Below are 21,509 nucleotides of genomic sequence, written 5' to 3'. Positions count from 1 at the left end.
TTACAGACGCCTCCACTCCCCCAATAGCCACTGGGATATTGAGGAACAGATATGCAGGCAGGTATAAAAACCATTGGGTTTTTGTCATGGGGAACTTCAATTTCCCTGATGTAAACTGGGACCTTCTGTGTGCAAGATGTTTGGATGAGACAGAATTTGGTAAATGCATCCAGGATGTTTTTTTAAAAATCAGTATGTAGATAGTCCAACATGAGGAGGGGTGATGAGCCTGGCCAGGAGACTGACCTTTCAGTAGATGAGCCGTTAAGGAGCAGAAACCACCATTTTAAGATAGGTGTAAATCAGGATAAGTATGGATTTTGCAGGAAAGTATTACATTGAAGCAGGGCAAATTACGAGAGCATTAGGCAGGAATAAGGGAGAACAAATTGGGAACAGTTGTTTTTAGGCAAGAACACACATTGTGTGGAGGGTGTTTTAAAGACAAACTGTACAGGACAGGTATGTTACAGTAAGAAGGAAGGATAAGGATGTCAAGAGATACAAGAGAACCTTGGACGTCGACAGAGGTGATGAATTTTGTCAAGGAAAAAGAAAAGTCTGTTAAGTTTAGGAAGCTAGAATTAAACAGGATTATCCCTGGTTTTCTTCTGGAATAATGCAACAACGTTAGCTACTCACCAGTCAAGAAGGGAACCAGGGATAATCCTGGAAACTATAGACCAGTGAGTCTCACGTCAGTGGTAGGGAAGTTACTGGAGAGAATTGTTAAGGATAGGATTTATGAACATTTGGAAAGCCATGCTCTAATTGGGGAGAGCCAGCATAGCTTTGTATGGGGCAAATTATGTCTTATTAACTTGATGGAATTTTTTTTAATAAGGTGACAAGGGTGATTGCTGAAGCCTTGAGCTGTGTATGTTGTCCACGTGGATTTTAGTGAAGTGTGTTTGACAGGTCCCTGATGGGAGGGTCTTCCAGAAGGTTGAAGTGCATGGTGAATTGGCCGTTTGGATTCAGAATAAGCTTGCCCCTAGAAAACAGCGTAGCGATCGAAGGGATTTACTCAAGCTGGAGGTCTGATTAGTGGTGTTCTGCAGGGACTGTACTGGGACCTCTGCTGTTTGTGATGTATATAGATGACCTGAATGAAAATGTAGATGGGTGGGTTAGTGAGTCTGCAGATGGTAGGAAGATTAGTGGAGTAGAAGACTAATAAAGAATGCAGTGGTATATAGATCAGTTGCCGATATGGGCGGAGAAATAGCTGACTGGGATATTGGCTGATGGAGTTTAACCCAGCCAAATCTGTGGTGTTGCACCTTAGTAGGTCAAATATTAAAAAGGTAGTACACTGTTTGGGGCAAGGCCCTGACCAGTGTTGATGAGCAGAAGGATATCGGAGTCCAAGGCCCCTGAAAGTGGATACACAGGTTGATAAGTGTGGTTCAGAAGGCATATGGCACTCTTGCCGTTATTAGTCAAGGCAATGAATTCAAAAGTCAGGAAGTTGTTTATAAGGCACCACGTTAGCACAACAAAATTATAGCTCGAAGCATTGGAGTTTACAGTTCAATTCCAGCGCCATCTGTAAGAATCTTGAAAGCACTTCCTTGTGGGGTTTCCTTTGGATATTCCAGTATTCGGGATTCCTTCCACAGTGCAAAGACTTATTGCTTGGTAGGTTAATTGGTCATTGTGAATTGTCTTGTGATTGGGCTAGGGATAAATGTTACTCCACTCTTCAAGAAGGGAGAGAGACAGAAGAAAGGAAACTATAGGCCAGTTAGTCTGACCCCGGCAGTTGGGAATATGTTGCAGTTGATTATGAAGGATGACGACTTGAGGTACTTGGAGGGACATGATAAAATAGGCCGTAGTCAGCATGGTTTCCTCAAGGGAAAATTGTGCCTGACAAATCTGTTACAATTCTTGGAAGAAGTAACAAGCAGGATAGACAAAGGAGAATCGGCTGATGTTAGGTACCTTGGATTTTCAGGAGGCCTTTGACAAGGTGCCACATGTGGGGCTGCTTAACAAGCTACGAACCCATGGTATTACAGAAAAGATTCTAGCATAGATAAATCAGTGGCTAATTGGGGTCTGTTGGGAACAATTCTTTTTATGTCATATGTCAATGATGGAATTGATAGCTTTATTGCAAAGTTTGCAGATGATATGGAGATAGGTGAGAGGGAGGTAGTTTTGAGGAAGTAGAAAGGCTGCAGAAGGACTTAGATTAGGAGAACAGGCAAAAATGGCAGATGGAATAGTGTCAGGAAGAGTATGGTCATGCTCTTTGGTAGAAGAAATGAGAGGGTTGACTATTTTCTAAATGAAGAGAAAATGCAAAAAGCTGAGGTGCAAAGGGACTTGCGAGTCCTTGTGTAAGATTCCCTAAAGGTTAATTAACAGGTTGAGTCTGTGGTGAGGAAGGCAAATGCAATGTTAGTATTCATTTCAAGAGGACTAGAATATAAAAGTAAGGATGTAATGTTGAAACTTTATAAAGCTTTGGTAAGGCCTCAGAGTATTGTGAACAGGTTTGGGCCCCTTATCTTCGAACGGATGTGCTAAAACTGGAGAGGGTTCAAAGGAGGTTCATGAAAGTGATTTCAGGATTGAATGGGTTGTCACATAAGAGTGTTTGATAGTTTTGGGCCTATATTCACTGAAATTCAGAAGAATGAGGGGTTATCTCATGGAAACATTTCAAATGATGAAAGGCCTTTTTAAAGTAGATGTGGAGAGGACGTTTCAGAATCAGGTTTATTATCACCGACATGTGTCATGAAATTTAACTTAGCAGCAGCAGTTCAATACAATACATAATATAGAAGGGAAAAAGATAAGTAAATCAATTACAGTATATGTATATTGAATAGATTAAAAATCATGCAAAAACAAATAATATATATTTTAAAAGTGAGGTAGTGTTCAAGGGTTCAATGTCCATTTAGGAATCGGATGGCAGGGGAGAAGAAGCTGTTTCTGAATTATTGAGTGTGTGCCTTCAGGCTTCTGTACCTCCTACCTGATGGTAGCAGTGAGAAAAGGGCATGCCTTGGGTGCTGGAGTCCTTAATAATGGATGCTGCCTTTCTGAGACACCGCTCCTTGAAGATGTCCTAGGTACTTTGTAGATTAGTACCCAAGATGGAGCCGACTAAATTTATGACCCTCTGCAGCTTTTTTCGGTCCTGTGCAGTAGCTCCCCATCCCCCCCCCCCCATACCAGGCAGCGATGAAGCCTGTCAGAATGCTCTCCACAGTAAATCTATAGATGTTTTTGTTGATATACCAAATCTCTTCAAACTCCTAATGAAGTATAGTCGCTGTCTTGCCTTCTTTATAACTGTTTTGATATGTTGGGACCAGGTTAGGTCTTTTGAACTTGAAACTGTTCACTCATTCCACTTCTGATCCCACTATGAGGATTGGTATGTGTTCCTTCGTTTTACCCTTCCTGAAGTCCACAATCAGCTCTTTCGTCCTACTAACGTTGATTTCAAGGTTGTTGCTGCGACACCACTCCACTAGTCGGTATATCTTGCTCCTGAATGCCCTCTTGTCTCTATCTGAGATTCTACCAACAATAGTTGTATCACCAGCAAATTTATAGATGGTATTTGAGCTATGCCTAGCCACACAGTCATGGGTATATAGAGAGTAGAGCAGTGGGCTAAGCACTCACCCCTGAGATGCACCAGTGTTGATCGTCAGCGAGGAGGAGATATTATCACCAATCCACACAGACTGTGGTCTTCCGGTTAGGAAGTTGAGGATCCAATTGCAGAAGGAGGTACAGAGGCCCAGGTTCTGTAACTTCTCAATCAGGATTGTGGGAATGATGGTGTTAAGTGCTGAGGTGTAGTCAAACAGCATCTTGACATAGGTGTTTGTGTTGTCCAAGTGGTCTAAGGCCACGTGAAGAGCTATTAAGATTGCGTCTGCCGTTGATCTATTGTGGTGATGAGCAAACTGCAATGGTCCGGATCCTTGCTGAGGCAGGGGTTCAGTTTAGTTCAGTCTCAAAGCATTTCATCACTGTAGATGTGAGTGCTACTGGGCGATAGTCTTTAAAGCAGCTCACATTATTCTTCTTGGGCACTATTGTATGAGAGTCTAAGATCAGAGGATGCAGCCTCACAATAGAGGGGTGCCTTATAAACAGAGATGGGGAGGAATTTCTTCAGTGGTGAAAATGTGGAATTTTTTTTTGTCACAGGCAACTGTGGAGGCCAAATCTTTATGTATATTTAAGACAGAGGTTGATAGCTTCTTGATTGGTTAGGACCTGAAGGGATATGGGGAGAAGGCAGGAAACTGGGGCTGAGGAAAATTGGATCAACCATGATGAAATGGCAGAGCAGACTTGATGGGCGAATATCATATGGTCTTATGGTCTTGTAAATGGGTGGCTTGCTGAGTGGTGTGGCTTGTTGGCCCAGGACTGTTCCACACTGTAGCTCTGCACAAATTAATAAAAAGGACATTATATCAGAAACTACTCAGTTTCTCACACAGAGCTGTGATGCAAAAAACAGAGCCAGCAGGGGCTACAGATTTTAGCATAGGAATTGCACATGACTAGCTTTATAAAACTGTAGTTATGTGGCATAAGGAGTATTGCATGCAATTCTGGTAGCCCCGTTATGAGCTTTGGAGAGGGCGCAGAAATAGATTACAAGGATGCTGCCTGGATTATTAAAGGCCATGTGCTATGATGAGAGGTTGGTCAAATTTGTTTTTTTTCCTCTGGAGTGGCGGAGGCTGAGGGGAGATCTGATAGAGGTTTATAAGATTGTGAGGTAAAGATAGATTGACAGACAATATCTGTTTTCAAGGGTTGAAATGTCTAATACCAGAGGGCATGCACTTAAGGTGAAAGGGGTTAATTCTAAGAAATTGTGAGTTTTCTTTAGGGTGGTGGGTCCATAGAAGGTGCTGCCTAAGGTGATGGTAGAGGCAGAAACATTAGATTCTTTTAAGAGACGTTTAGATAGACGTATAAATGTGAGGAAAATGGAAGGATATGAACATTGCGTAGGCAGAAGAGATTAGCTTAGTTAGTCATTTGATTACTAATTTAATTGGTTCAGCACAACATTGTGGGCTGAAGGGCATGTTCCTATGTTATACTGTTCTATGTTCTTAAGAGAAAATTCTTAGTAGATCGGAAAACTATAAATGTAACATTGTATGAGAAACAAAGACTGGCATCAATTGTTGGAAAAATATTTTTAGCTATTTTTTTAAGGAAATGGAGCATTTGGAAAAGCAAAGAATCACAGTTTCTTGGTACTGGAAGCAATTGATAGGGCATACTGAATAATCACACAATTGCAAGGTTGTTGTGGCTGTGATGTTTAAGTGTTAGGCTGTTGTTTTGATGAGCTCTGCTAATTTCAATGCAGACACCCAGATGTGCAGGATGAATATTTTGCACTGTTGACTGGTAATTAGTTGCCTGAATCCAACATTAGGCGAGAATGCAGGATGTTCCAGAGGGCATTTGAGTCTTTGTGATGTTCAGATACTAAAGGAAGTGGCCTGTCAGTACACAAGAGATTTTGCAGATTCTGGAAACCTTGAGCAACACACCTAAGGTATTTACCTATTAGTTATATAACTTCATGTGATACGTAAATGATTCTCTCGGTCAGAGAATGAAGTAGTTATCAGATTATAAAGTGGCCTCCATGTAAAGCAGTGAGTTGAAAGCACTGAAATTATTAAAAATTTGAAAACCGTGATGAAGTAGGAAGTCGAGGTTGTTCTCTACACTATGCTAAAATGACTTGAATAGTTTATTTATCTTCTCAGTAATTTTGTGATGATATCACCTTGATAGTTCTTTTTAAGAGGTTAAAATATTGTGTCGGGATTAGATGGGCCTCCGTAATGAATAAGTGTTCAAGACAGGAAAATTTACAAGCAGGGATCTGATGGATATGAACTACATTCAGGCAGATGGGATTAGTTAAAATGCATTGTGGTCAGTACAGAAATATGTGTTGAATGGCTGGATCTCGTGCCGTACTGTTCTCTATAATAATTGTGTCTGAATAGTTTTATAAGATAGATAATTGCTTGGAAAAGGAGTGCCACTTGGATAAATATTGTCAGATTTTACAGCAATTGCTTGAGCACAACTAATTTATTAATATGCTTAACCATGTTCTGTATTTTAATGTTTAGGGATTGTTACTTGTAATCTTTGAAGGTGAATCTCATTATCCCCAAATATAGAATACTGTTGGGTCCAGTTATTTTTACTAATCTGGATCAAATAATTATATATGCAGAATGCTTGCCATGCTTCAATTATAATTTAAAAGAAATAATTGGAGTAACTACAGAGGGAGGAAGCAAAGCACAATAGTGCCTTTGTTATTTTGATGCAAGCTTATTGAAGTCATATTATCTGTTTTAATTCTGTTATTAATGGCCAAAACCCATTGTTCAGGTGATGCAAAATATTTGTTGTATAACATTGAGTGCTTTCCTTTTTCATAAATATTTGATCTTATGAATGATTGAATACAGTGCACTATATTGCTGTTTAGTCTAGGTGCTGAGAGAAGAAAGAACCAGTTTCAATAAATTCACTTGAATTCCACTGCAGTCATTATATATATATATATATATATGTGTGTGTGTGTGTATATATGTGTGTGTGTGTGTATATATATGTGTGTGTGTGTATATATATGTGTGTGTGTGTGTATATATGTGTGTGTATATATGTGTGTGTGTGTGTGTGTGTGTATATATATGTGTGTGTGTGTGTGTGTATATATGTGTGTGTGTGTGTGTATATATGTGTGTGTGTGTGTATATGTGTGTGTGTGTGTGTATATATGTGTGTGTGTGTGTATATATGTGTGTGTGTGTATATATATGTGTGTGTGTATATATATGTGTGTGTGTATATATATGTGTGTGTGTGTATATATATTGTGTGTGTATATATATGTGTGTGTGTGTGTGTGTATATATATATGTGTGTGTGTGTATATATGTGTGTGTGTGTATATATGTGTGTGTGTGTATATATATATATATAGCTAGCAATGGACATTTGGAAATATTTCCCATGATTTGGTGATTTTGGTGATGTATTTGAAAGTACAGATATTCAGGGAAACTTTGTATAAATTTGAAATGTGTTATTACAGAATCCTCTAATTCTACCCAAGAAGCCAAGCAGAGTCTCAGTTTAACTTCTACATCCAAAGAAGACGCCTCTGACAACATAAAGCACCCTTACTTCTTTAAATTACAAATGTTCAATTCATGAATTATTGTTACAATGTCATTTTTTTTGGGTACGCGGCTTTAATTTTTGAATTTTTATTCATTTTCTGTAGCAACTTCAGAAATACGTTATTTCAAAATTAATAATATCCCTGATATCATACCTGGTCAGGTGCTGAGGGACTGTGTAGCCATAATTAAGAGGTTCTAGTAGACATCTTCAACAACCCTCTGGAACAGCCCACTGTCCCCACAGGCTTCAAGGTGGCCTCCAGCATCCCAATGCCCAAGATGGCAACAGTAACCTGACACAATGACTAATGCCCTATGACATGACTTCAGCAATAATGAAGTGCTTTGAGTGGCTGGTTATGGATCACATTAAATCCCGTCTTCATACTGCATTGGCCCTTTTCCAGTTTGCTTATTGTTCAAATCACTCCACTGATGATGCTATAGCCTCTGCATTCCATTCCGTTCTTTCCCACCTGGAAAGTGGTGTTTCATATGCCGGGAAGCTGTTTATCAATATCAGCTTGGCATTTAATTCGATCATCCACAGAAGCTAGTGGATAAATTGTCCTTGTTGGGTCTCAACACCTCTTTAACTGGATCTTGGAATCCTTGACAGAAAAGCCACAGTTGGTCTGTGTTGGCAGCAATATCTCTTGCTCAATCATACTGAGCATGGGCGTCTCCCAGGGCCGCATGCTACTGACACAAGACAGTACTGCTAGATCCGGTTCATACTGAATCAAGTTTGCTCATGCCACAGCAATAGTTGGCCTCATCACCAGTGAAGTTGAGATGGCATATAGAGAGGAGGTAGGGCGGCTGGTAGAATGGTGCGAGCAAAACAACTTGAGTCTCAACGTTGTCAACACCAGAGAGATGATTGTGAACTTTAGGAAGGTGCAGGCTGACCATTCCTCATTGCATATAAATGGCTCCTCTGTGGAGAGAGTTAAGAGCACTAAATTTCTGGGAATGCAGATAACGGACGATCTCACCTGGTCCCTCAACACCACCTCTTTGGTCAAGAAAGCACAGCAATGTCTCTGCTTCCTGAGGGGATTGAGGTGAGTGAGACACCCACCCCATTCTAACCAATTTTTACAGATGCACTATCGAGATTGTCCTGACTAGCTGTTTCACTGTTTGGTACAGGAATTGCAAGGCATCTGATTGCAAATCCCTACAAAGGATTGTGCAGACTGCTGAGAGGATCATTGGGATCTCTCTTGTAACCCAACATATTTATTTAGCACTCTGCATATGCACAGCCCTTAGCATTGTCAGTGATCCTTCCCATCTGTCCAGCTATCTTTTTGACCCCCTACCATCAGGCAGGAGGTACCATAGCACTAAGGAAGGACTGTTAGGATGGGAAACAGCTTCTTCACCCAAGCCATGAAACTACTGAACTCCCTGCCACCACCCAGGTCTTATCACATATAAACTCACCAGTCGTGTTATATTGTTTACTTTTTCACTTGTGTCATAAATGCACCCTATCATTTGTTAATTTATTCATGATAACATTTTGTGTGTGTGAGTTATATGAACTGTGTGCACCTTGGTCCAGCAGAACATCATTTCATTTGGCAGTATACATGTGTACAGTTGAACGACAGTAAGTTGAATTTAGACTTGAACTTGAACTCAAGTATAATAACGTTTACATCAGCCTTTTCATAAAGCAAGATTTTGTAAATGGAAACGTTTCCAGGAAATTGTAAATCTCATAAATTGCGGGAGACCTGAAGTGTTCTGAAATGTCAGCCTACATTACAAATTCTGTGGAAGACATTTGAACTCTGTGCTTCTGATACAGATGCAAATATTTTATAACTAAATTATACCTAATACACTTGCGTAGTTTTTTTATGATGCAGTCTCTAATGTATACATACGTGGCAGCTGTTGTTCATGTTTCTCCAGCTATTCATCAGTGTACTCTTTAAAACTCTACCATGTAGTAGTTGGATTGTGAAGATTCATTATGTATTAAGTAATAAATTCTTCAGTGACATGGTCATTGTGCCTCTATTAAAGTAGAATATGTTTGTTTCCTAGTGGTACATAGTCATGATCCAACCACCAATGTTGTACTGATGGAAGATGCAGCTGCTGTGCTGGGAGTGTTGTTAGCAGCCGGCTGCATGGGGCTAACTTCCCTTACAGGTAAGACATGTTGAAATATTCACTGATTTATTAATTTAATTTCCTGCTTAGGAATGCACATGGTTTAATTTGTGTGTACAAGGTAAAATTGTAAAGAAGATGCTTTAAATGGCCTTGAAATTATGGAATTAGTGGTATTAATTTGCATTCAAACAGCTATGTTTTGGGTGTTGATTATCGCATTTTCAATGACCAAATGGACTGGAATTTGCTGATAAATGCCCGCGGTTTCTGCGTTGAAGCCACTTGGTATTTTGCTGGTGTTTTTCTAAATGCTCTGTGTCTTTGACCCCACATGTAATACAAGGCTGAGCATGAAATTGCTGCAGTGACCTAGCAATTAGGCTGGAGAATTTGACTACTATGCCAGGTTCAATCTGGCAAAAGAACAAAGGATTGATTCATTTCAATAAGAAGAGGAAAAGAATAATTGTGAACATATTTGAGTTAATTAACTCTAGCTAACTGGCTTGAATTTTAATTTTTTAAAAAAGTCTGAATTTCAGTGAAACAATTGAAAATCAAAGGCATTCAGAAACTGTAAGATCTTGATCTTGGAGAACTTGATGCCCATGGTCATGGCTAAGCCAATAGCCAGAATTATTTTTTTTTAATATAGCTGTTTAGTAAATGGGGCATCACCAAATCCATCCCCATGATAATGTTATATCACGTGGAGCTTTTATTTAGGCACTATTGGCTGCTTGACATGAGTGGATTTACAAAAGATAAGTGTGTACTTATTAATTAGATCACTAGCAAAACTAGCAACTTGCCCAAAACTGTAGAATGCTCTCAGTTTATTTTTCTTTACAGAAGGATATTAACTCAGTAATAGGAGAAAAGACTATTTTCTCATTGAGCCTTTCTTTTGGAGCTGTCCGTTCTTAACATCTCTGCATTCCTTTTTGTCCAGTTCATTATTCCGGTAAGATGGCAGCGTGCTGTAGATGAGCGGCCACTCCGGGTCCAATCCAATCTTTGTCCTTTGTCTTTTTTACAGTTGTAATTCACTGCTGGATACTGAGAACATCAAGTGCCACAAGAATCTCCCATCGTCGAGTTGTTTAATAGCAATGGAGCAGGACTTGATGTGTACCATTGTTGTGTTGTTGCCTAGACTTTTTGCTGTGATTGTTTTGAATATTTTTTATTGTGGTTGCAAGATCCTGGTGGATATTGCTAACATAGAATACTGCAAGTCCACTTCACTGATTCATTGAAAAGATCAACTGCGGGGGAACTGTGTTGCCTTGGTTGTGGCGAGGACTAGGTTCTTGCTGTGGGGTCACCTGTGGCAGTCACCCATGGGAGGAGACATCAGAGGCAGTGTGGAAGAGAGCAGAGTCCTTTGTGGGCATGCAAGAATTCGTTCTAGGTTAAAGCTGGCACTTCCCTTTGGGGCTGCCCTTGGTGTTCGCTGGGTGGAGGAACAAGTTGGAGCAAGACAACTTGCATCTATCTAGTCATGTCACTCAGGGGCTTGGGCTATATATACCTTTTTCCTTTGTGACTGTTTTTCTGCAATTAACCATATATGCTACTTGTGCTATGTTCTATGTGCTGTGTGCTGTTAGTAACATGTTTTGCGCCTCATCTCCAGAGGAACACCGTTTCATTTGGCTATATTCATAGATGGTTGAATGATAATTAAACTTGAATTTGAAATTGAACTTGTTATTGATTTTTCTTTTCTATCATCCTTACAAGTAGCATATTCCATATTGCTGCTCTCTAATCAGAGTTGCTTCATCTTTGTATTTTCCTGGATTTAAATAAATTGTTCACAGATTATTTGTAAAACAGAATGTAATCTTTTCAACTGCTGGAAAATTTTAAAGTTATATTATGAAAATTCCTTTCAAGTTTTTGGATTGGCAGTCAACATATAACTTTAATTTGTCTCGCTCCAAAATATTAATAACTTCTCTTTAATGAGATCTAAACTGGGCACAGTACTTCAGCTGTGGTTCAATCATTGTCCAAGATGTGTTCTGTTAAAAGTATTACACATTTTTTATCAGAGTGCCACTGATTTGGCCTCCAGAGCAGCAGATCATCTTGTATGGAAGTCATTGTACATAAGCTGTTTTTTATTACCTTTCCTGCGCGGGTTAATTTGGTTTTTGTTTTGAAGTACAGGGTGAAAAAGTATCCATCTCCATTCCCTTTTTCTTTACCCTTGAAACAGCAATATCTGTGAATCTTAAGTTTTGTTAACATTTAGTATTGCCTATTGTTAAGATACTGTTGCGCCACAAGTTTACTCTTGTTTACATGGTGTAATTATGGATTGTTGTGTATGTGTTACTTCTGTTAACATTGATTGTGAGAATAATTGATAGCATATTCAGGCATGTGACGACTCTGTATTGAATTTAATATCTATTTTACTTAACTTTCTGCAATTTCTCAAGTAAGATCATATTAAAAACCCTGAAGGAAGCTTCCATCTTGGGTGGTTTTTCAGAAGGTGTTTAACTCACTGCATAGCTTTGTATATCCACACTGCGAATGCAGTAGAGCCAGACTTAAAATTAATAAAGTCAGAAAGTGCTGGAAATACTTAAGCAGTCGGCTGCATGTGTGGGAAGCGAAATATAATCGGCCCTCCGTATTCGCGGATTCAACCAACCACGGATCGAAAATACTGTACAAGTATCCCCTGCTATCCGAAAGTAGAGTGTTGCTATGAAAACTTTCGTAAGCCGAACCCAAAAAATAACCTACTAAATCATACCAAATAACACACAAAATCTAAAATAACACTAATATATAATAAAAGCAGGAATGATATGCTACTAGCAGAACCAATAGTAACATCGGCGGCTTTCAAGATTCTTACTGTCTGCGTGTAAATAGTACAAATGATGGACACAGTTAAGTTCAACGCACGTACAATGTCTTTACTTGGTTTACCGCGATCAAAACGCTTAATTATGTCCAGTTTTGCACTAAGTGTAACACCCTTACAAGCTCTCTTAGGCTTTTCTGATACCTTAAGACACATGTTGCTAACAGATGCACTAAATAAATCGAGATAAAGCACTCTTGCTGCTCGGGGTGCGTGCTGCCTATATAACGGCTCGCTGCAAAACAAATGCTGAACGCTATTTTCGCTTTTCGTATCACCCTTGCGAGCTCTCTTAGGCTCTTGTATAAGGGACTTGAGCATCCGCGAATTTTGGTATCCGCAGGGGGTCCCAGAACCAATCCCCCGCGGATACGGAGGACCAGCTGTAGTTGACATTTCAGTTCAGGGATCTTTGAGAGTGAGTGAACTTTGAGCAGGTGTTGTTTTGAATGTTCCATTCATCAAGCTATCTTCTTTAGTTATCCTAAGCATACATCACATCTCCTGCTCCAGGAAAGAAATGTCTCAGCATTCTGTATAGAGAGAAAAAAATAAAAACAATGTGTTGACGTGGCATTAGCATAAGGATACTTCCTAAAGTGCATTAACAAGCAGCATTTCTCATCTGCCTCTACAAAGAGATGCTAGCTTGCTTGAGCACAAGCTTGCTGAGAGTTCGGTGTTAAGCATTTCAAATATGGAGCAGAAGAGCAAAACTCAAGACTTTGGGGCGTTAGCAACTGATAGTCAATTTAACTCAATTAAGTTAGAAATCCAAGAGACCAAATTCAGCGAATATTTAAAACAAAATGTAACATTGCTTTTAACTTTTCATTGAAGTTCATTTGGTAGTTTTCAGTAGGATGCATTGTCATTTCCGTCTGTCATTTAATCGTTCTATTTGAACTTTTTTTCTTTTTGCTCTTTGGTTTCTCCCCCACCCCTCCCTTTGCCTACATAGCTACTGATGCAATAGATTTTAAGCATTGTTTCCGGTTCTAATGAAAAGTCATGAACCTGAAACTTATTCGGTTTCTGTCTCCATGTATGTTTTTTGCTTATTTCCTCATCTCTTTTGTTTTGGTATCTTTCATGTTAGAACTTCTCATCTAATAATTTGTATGCATTTTTTCCTATGTGATCATACAAAACTGCGTAAATCTATTTTACAAAGTAGAGTCCATTCCAACAGTCACAGAAAATGCAAAATACTGATCTACGGTATGAATGTTGCTTCTATGGTCATGCAGATACATAGTTTAGGTGTGATTTTTAATTTATGTATTTTGGTATCTGATTCAATTGGGCAGTTTAAACAGTTACTGATATTCTGTATCTTGATTTAGGTAATCCTTATTATGACAGCATTGGCTCTCTTGGTGTTGGAGCACTTCTGGGTACCATTTCTTCATTCTTGATCTACACAAATACTGAGGCTCTGATTGGGAGGTCTATCCAGCCAGAAAATGTACAAAGACTTACTGAACTTTTAGAGAATGACCCTTCAGTAAGGTAATTCAATAGATAATAATTGCAACTAGGAGATTTACAGTGCTGCTAAATATTATTTCAGGTAAAGGATCTAGCAAATTGTAGACTGTATAAGAGTGTTTTCTTGAATAGAAAGGATTGATTGGGTACCTAATAGACTGCTGTGTTTCCTGCCTTATGATGGATATGAAAACTGCAAAGGTCTATTACAGGCAATTGATCCTTCTTTGATAATATCTACATAATAACACTTTTAATATATTAAGCTTTCTGAATCATTATAGAGCATAATAAGGACTGGGACAAGACTAGCATAAATTTTCCCTGGATCTAATCACAGCCCTGGGATTGAATAGAAAATTTGCAGTTGCATGTGATACTCATTTTGCACCTATGCACAATCGTGGTAGTTCAACTCAACCCCTTGTAGAGTTTACTTTTCGCCCTGTGATTGCCTGGGTTTCTCCTGGCTGCTCCAACGTTAGGCAATGCATTTAGTTAGCTGTTGTAAATAACACTAGGATTGTAGGCGAATCAGTGAACTTGAATGGCATGTGAGAGAAAATAGGTTGCAGGGAAGTAAATGATGGAATTGGATTGGTGGGATTCCTCTGATAACCAACATCGATTCAGTTGGCATTATTCCATGTTTTAAGAAAATTTAACATGAAGCATTGGTAAGGTAGCTTCATTAGTTATCTGTGTAGAGCTCTAGCAATGATGGAGATGGAAAGGGCAGCCCACAACATCAACTTCCCGAATAAAATAATTTTTTGCAAAAAAAAACATTGTGGCTGTTTAAGACGTAAAAACAGCTACTTTGACTAACGATGGTCTTCCCTCATTACGGTGAGTGTTAGGGTATATGTATTTAAGGGAGTAAACTGTATATTCATAGAACTTGTATACTGCTTAAAAGAGATGGGAAAATGTTAAGGAGCAAAAGACAAAGCTGGAAGTTGGAGTCAGGTGAAATATGACTCTAGTAAAATATTTCTGAATTAATATTGAATTAATAAGCTCTTTGGTGTCGCATTAGAGTTTTATAATATCTCCAAATCAAGCTGAATAACTTGAGCAACTGAAATTCTGAAGACAAGTCTACCCTAGCAGTCAGTGATATAAACACTTGCATAAATAGTTGCGATGTTAGATTATGCTTAATTTCTGTTTATATTTCATTTAATACTTAAAATGCATTTGATTCTGTAAATATTTTGTACTAATGCTGGTTCTAATTTTTCAGGGCTGTCCACGATGTAAAAGCCACAGACATGGGCATGAATACAGTTCGATTTAAAGCAGAAGTTGATTTTGATGGAAGGATAGTGACAAGATCTTATCTGGAGAAGCAAGACATTGATGCAATCTTAAATGTATGTAAAATTTAAGCATTGGCACTGTGGAGGAGCCATTCTGCTATCCTTTTTAAATTGCAATATCTAGTAAGAGTTCAGAAATTAAAGACCATGATATGTAATGTACCATAAGTGTGGTTGTAAATTAATCTCTTTTTGCACAGTTCAAAATAAATTGCGTGTAATTGTTTCATCCTTTTATGTTTTTGCTGGGTTGAATTATTGTCATCTTGAATAAATAAAAATGTCATTAGGACAAGGGGCCAATGTTTTTTTTAAAAAAGGTAGTGTGCTGTAGTAATACAGTGTGTGAGTGACTATGGGATTTTTCTGGACTGATAGAGAATATTCCTCAACAACATTGTTCTGTTCTTTATGATTCTGTACATTTAACAGTGGGTGAATCAAAACTGCAATGTTTTTAATATCCATTTGGATGGTACACATGTAAGTACACAATTCAGTGAAAATGAGTAATATCCCGCTGAAGCAAATAACCAGTGTTTCACTTGAAAATTACACAATATGTTTGGTTGATGTATTACAGAACTGCACTCAAACTTAGTGCAAAATATTGCAGATTACCTGAATTCAAAATACTGAGAATCAGGAAACACTTGTTAACAGATTCTTTTTCAATAAATACACAATTTTGCCCTAATTTCTTAAATTATTGGCAAAATCTGATGAAACTTCTGTAAACACACACAAAAAATGCTGGTGAACGCAGCAGGTCAGGCAGCAACTATAGGAAGAGGTACAGTTGACGTTTCGGGCAAAGACCCTTCGTCAGGACTAACTGAAAGGAGAGATAGTAGGAGATTTGAGAGGGGGAGGGGAAGATCTGAAATGATGGGAGAAGACAGGAGGGGAGGTGTGGATCTAAGAACTGGAGAAGGGAAAGGATCATGGGACAGGAAGCCTGGGGAGAAAGAAGGGAGGAGAGGAGCCCGGAGGGTGGAGAGCAGGCAAGGAGGTATAGTGAGAGGGACAGAGGGAGAAAAAAGGGGGGGGGGAATTAAAAATATATAAAATAAATAAATAAGGGATGGGGTGTGAAGGGGAGGAGGGGCATTAATGGAAGTTAGAGAAGTCAATATTCATGCTATCGGGTTGGAGGCTACTCAGACGGAATATAAGCTGTTGTTCCTCCAACCTGAGTGTGGCTTCACCTTGACAGTAGAGGAGGCCATGGATAGACATATCAGAATGGGAATGGGACGTGGAATTAAAATGTGTGGCCACTAGGAGATCTTGCTTTCTCTGTCGGACAGAGCATAGGTGTTCAGCGAAATGGTCTCCCAGCCTGTGTTGGGTCTTGCCAGTATATAGAAGGCCACACCGGGAGCACCGGATGCAGTATATCACCCCAGCTGACCCACAGGTGAAGTGTTGCCTCAGCTGGAAGGACTGTCTGGGGCCCTGAATGGTGGTGAGGGAGGAAGTGTAAGGGCATGTGTAGCACTTGTTCTGCTTACAAGGAAACGTGCTGGGAGGGAGATCGGTGGGAAGAGATGGGGAGGACGAATGGACAAGGGAGTTGCATAGGGAGTGATCCCTGTGGAAAGCAGAAAGGGGGGGGAGGATATGATGTGGCTGTCTGTTATTGGATCCTGTGTATTGGGAGGGGTGGGTAACTCAATTTTTTAAAATGTACTAATTTTCATAACATGTTTAGAGTTTCTGTGTAAAATCTAACTTTCAGATGACAATAAGATTTTTTGTGTTGTAGTTCCAGTAACAATGACTGTTGTGAATCCCTTTGGGAGTTTAACCCCTTGAAAGGCACTTGTTAGGTGCTGCCATTTGTTTCTTTATTGCCAGTGGTGTTGGGGGAGGAACTGTCTAATACTACAAATGGGATTTTCATACTTGGGAATTTAGTTATGGCAGACTTTTGTTATTTACAACACTGAAGATATTTAGTAGAATAGTTTATTGCCACTGGAATTGCTTTGAAACTCTTGCCCATTTTTTATTCTATAGGAAATTCAGCAGGTAAAATCTCCTGAAGACTTAGAAACATTTATGCTGAAACATGGAGAGAATATTATTGATACACTGGGAGCTGAGGTTGACCGATTAGAAAAGGCACTTAAGGTAGATACTACTTTTCCTTTCTGCCATCTATCTTGTGTAAGTACATTTTAAAATCTTAACAACCACGAGATGTCATAGAATTTTTGAGCTTTGCTTCTCAGCTCCAGTTTTTCAGGCAAATCTGGGACAAGGAAAGTGACTACATTAACAAAGTAATAATACTTAAAGTTGAATATTCCAATGGGCTGGAATTAACATTCATAATATTTCCTTATTTTAAAATAATAAGTTTTATCTACGAACATATGAAATAATATGTATTTCAAATGTTTTATTTCCTATCTTTTCACAAATACACCTGTGGGTGTTGGCTTAATTTTTGTCATTGCATAACAATTGTTTTGCTTTAAAGAAAGCTAAATATATCATTGTAAATACATTTTCTTTACAGCAAAAACATCCGGATGTGCGCCATGTGGATTTGGAGATCTTGTAAAAATGCCAGGAACATCTGATGAAGATCATTGCAACTACAAGGAGGGGAAAAAAGTCCATTAATCCTTTTGTCGTCATTATAAGCTGCTTTTCAATGTTTTTAAGACATTTCACAGTATAATTTATGTAAGATTGACAGACAAAGTTGCAGTGGTATGAAGGGATCTAGTGTGTTACATAGTTGAGGAATTAGTTATAATATTGTTCATTAGCTGTACCACAATTTTGAAATCTCCTCTTGACTGTTCATCAGAATGTTGTCAAAGTGAATATGCGAACGTGTCAGGAAGGCAGGAAAGAGGTTGAAATAGGTAGCTTTTGCCACCTGTTCACAGGTTGGATAGATTGACCAACCTGAATAGAGTTTCCCTGTTTTACTAATCTAAATTCTGTTTCAGCTTGTTCAGTTTTGACATAATGCTAGCCCTAAAAATGACAGCTAACTTCAAATAAACCCTTTTTTAAACTCTTGGTCCATTGAGTTTACTAGTACAAACAGTTCAAACTAAAATTGTATGGAGGTTGTATATCTTATATACATTGTCTTAATTTTCTTTTGAAATTCAGAGAAACACTTTAGAAGGTGAGGAAAGTAATTTGTATTTAGATTGAAGTTTGAAGTTTCGTGTTCATATTAGGGGAGTATTTTTTGTATGTGAAGTTATCAAGTAGTACGTCATCTCATTATCTATATACACAGAAACCAAGAAGTTGACTTTTACTTTATGAAATACTTAACAAACCAAAGTGTATATTGTGTAGCAGTAATCTGGGAAACTGAACAACACTGCTTAAGACAGAGAGCTGAATTTGTCCTTGTACATGGAGTTTTCACATTGATCCACCAAAATAAGTGTTTGTTTACTAATGACAATCAGAACATGAAAAGCAGTGGACTTGGTTTTCAACTTAAAACTTACAACTTTGTTTACATTGCAAAATGAACTGAAATTAGGTAGAAAATTAGCTGTTGAATTTAGTGATATAAACCATGTAAGTATATTTATGAAATTTAACAGTAAGTAGAATATACTGGAGTTATATCTTTCATGACAGCATGTGAGTTTGAGTTGTTAGGGCTAAAGCTGCTGAGAAAACCTTGAGATATGTAGTTCCTCTTTTAAGGGTGCTAGATGATGCAATGATTAACCTAATCCATTTGATTCTGACACTTGGTGGAAGTAAAGGAAGTTTCAATATTTCCTCTCTGTGCCGTTTATAAGGGACTCAATGAAAAATCAATAGTTCAAAATGCCTGTAACTAAAACTATTGAAATTTGGCTCAAACTGAGATGACAGAATTCAGCCTTACAAAATTAACAAATCACTTTTTTTTTACTTATTTGTTTTGTTTATTTTTCTCTTTTTTTTTGAGGGATGGGCAGATCATGCAGCTTCATGATACAAATCATTTCTAGGAATGCAACATCCGCCCTACCCCCACCCCTCACCAAATCCAGTAATGCAAGTTATCTGTAATTTCAGGATATTTGGAATAGAAAATTAAAACAAACATACCTTTTTGAATTGGAAGACAAATTTTGAGAATGGAATCAGGGTAACCTAATCTAGATATAATTGCTATGCCAAAATGTTGAATTTTTCAATAATGGTATTGTGGATTCTGACTGTTTAATGATATTTTCAGTTACTGTACATCGTCAATTTTTACATGTACAAAATAATTAACTCTAAATTTTTAATTTTTTCATAGATAAGTTTCTTCTAGTATTTGGTTAGCTTTTATTGTGAAAAAGCCTGAATGATATAAAAGAATGCATTAATGATTTGCATGTTAAAACTGGCCAAAATAGTTCATCTGCAGACAACATAAATGCTAATTATTTTGAACATGTTATGCTGCTCATCCAATAGAAATATTTATGACAGTTTCTTTCCTGTTTTGTTAAAAATAGAAAATTCTGGAAGTTCAGCAGGTCAAGCAGCAGAGACAGTGGGTAGGAATGAATAGTACAAAAGAAATGTCTCTGATTGTTTGTCCCCATAGCAACCCTTCTGTTACCCTATCAAAGATATAATTTTTGCTTACTTAATGAAGGAATCCACCAGGTCTTGTAAAAGCCTGTTACCACTTGATGGAAATGTTAACACTAGCTTTAATGGGCTATCAATAACCTGGTATGCAAATGAAGTATTAATAAATATAGGTTATTATTTGTATTAAGGATGAAGCAATCTAAATTATGCCCATACCTTAACAACTTGTTGATAAACATTTTAAATGTTTAATATTAAAGGAATACAGTGGATTCTGGTTAATTGGGACACATTTGGACCAATACATTTTGGCCCAATTAAGTGGTTGCCCCAAATAGCAGAAATTGCATGGAAATAGTTAAATGGGTATAAAAAATACAAACTACCATTTAACTGAGTAACAAATTGTGTATTTAAATGAAATACAGAACAAATTAGAACATTACATATGTCACTGCAGTACTATAAAACTGCGTATTGGTTCCTAATAGTCATTGACGGAGGAATTCATCCTCTGAATGCTGCCGTGTTCTTTTGATAGACTGTAAATGAACAAAATCAGTACTGGTACCTAGTGACAGTTGTTTTCGACGATTATATCTTCAAAATCTTCTTTTTCATTGTAACATTCAAAATGATTGCTGATACCTCCACATTCTTTGTAGTTTCTAACTAGTCGAAGTAGTGAAATTGTTTCTGGCATCTCTAAACCTAAGTGCTTGAAACCACGCTGAGCAAAACAGTTCCAAGTGATCTTGCCGCTTATTTCTTGCTAACTATTAGTGACAAAAATTACTGCTTTTGAATACAAACACAATTGATGCTCTTTAAAATCTGATCACTCTAAGCACAGTACAGTGTCTTAACAGGCATGCTAGTGCACGAGACTGACTCTTAATTAGTAACTGTTTTGCAACAGTCTCCTGTGCCAATTAGATGGTATATTGTCCCAAATAAACGAAGGGAATCCTGGCGATTTTCTTGGTTAATATTTGTTCTTTAAGATTTGTCCCAAATAAGAGTCTGCCATGAATAACCATTGGGCTAATTAACCAGATCACTATAGTTAGTATCAGCATCAAAGTGATGAGAGGAATGTATTCATGGCTTTTAAATTTATCTTAAAACAAAATACAGATTCATTGAAGTAGACCTGTGAGCTATTTACTTTCAATTTCTGATTCAATTCAGTTCCCTTATACATGAATGAAGTTTGACTCATTTTAAAACAAGTAGTGCTTTGAAAATGTTGAAGTGGAACAATCCGAATATTATTACACAAACACACTGCTATAAGTTGTACTGATTTCCAAACTTGCGCACTCCCACTTTTGCCCTTTCCTGAAGAATTATCCAGAAAGTTGGCTTATACATTTTGTTATGGCACTCATTTATCTCATCTTAAATTAAATCAGTTGACCTTTTTTTTTTGGAGTGTTACGATCTTTTAAAGCAGTTAGTACATATTTCTATCTGAAACAACAATGCACATCCTCTCTTTCCTCTCTTGCTCCTCCCTTAGAAATATATGCAGAATTTTCATTGACAGATATACTGTACCTTAAAAAAAACATTTTGTATGGAAATTTATAGTGAATAATTTATCTTACACTTTTTTTATACACTTGTTCTTTGCTTCAAAATTGTTTTCAGTATACATTCCTTGATTTGTTTCTTTTAGGATTCAAAGGTGTTCAGTAAAAGTTTTATGATAAATTAAAATCCGCTATTGAAGAAACTGAAAATATTGGAGAGTACCTGGTTGATTTTGGATTTTCTTGTAACTTTTGCTGAAAGTCTTGCATAGGTCATTAAAGTGTCAGATGTGCAAATTGCCCTTTGTGGTTTTCAGATTTAAGAAAGTGTAAG

The 21,509-nt window shown here is 37.8% G+C and overlaps 1 protein-coding gene across 5 annotated transcripts in view; it reads left to right on the top strand.

Annotated features, from left to right (window-relative positions):
- slc30a9 (solute carrier family 30 member 9) overlaps positions 1-20,287 on the top strand; it is a 73,619-nt gene extending 53,332 nt beyond the window's left edge. For 4 of the 5 annotated variants that reach the window (XM_063043227.1, XM_063043226.1, XM_063043225.1 and 1 more), the window contains exons 15-19: positions 9,297-9,404; positions 13,605-13,770; positions 14,996-15,125; positions 17,094-17,207; positions 17,599-20,287. In XM_063043227.1, coding sequence (XP_062899297.1) covers positions 9,297-9,404; positions 13,605-13,770; positions 14,996-15,125; positions 17,094-17,207; positions 17,599-17,643 — 563 coding nt within the window. In that variant the 3' untranslated portion in view covers positions 17,644-20,287. Of the gene's footprint in view, positions 1-9,296; positions 9,405-10,407; positions 12,152-13,604; positions 13,771-14,995; positions 15,126-17,093; positions 17,208-17,598 lie in introns of those variants that run through there. The other variant, XM_063043229.1, reaches the window with a different exon arrangement.
- Positions 20,288-21,509: the final 1,222 nt, after the last annotated feature.

The sequence above is a fragment of the Mobula hypostoma genome, chromosome 3 (genome assembly GCF_963921235.1).
Source record: "Mobula hypostoma chromosome 3, sMobHyp1.1, whole genome shotgun sequence".
Lineage (NCBI taxonomy): Eukaryota > Metazoa > Chordata > Chondrichthyes > Myliobatiformes > Myliobatidae > Mobula > Mobula hypostoma.
This window is presented reverse-complemented; position numbering and strand designations above follow the sequence as displayed.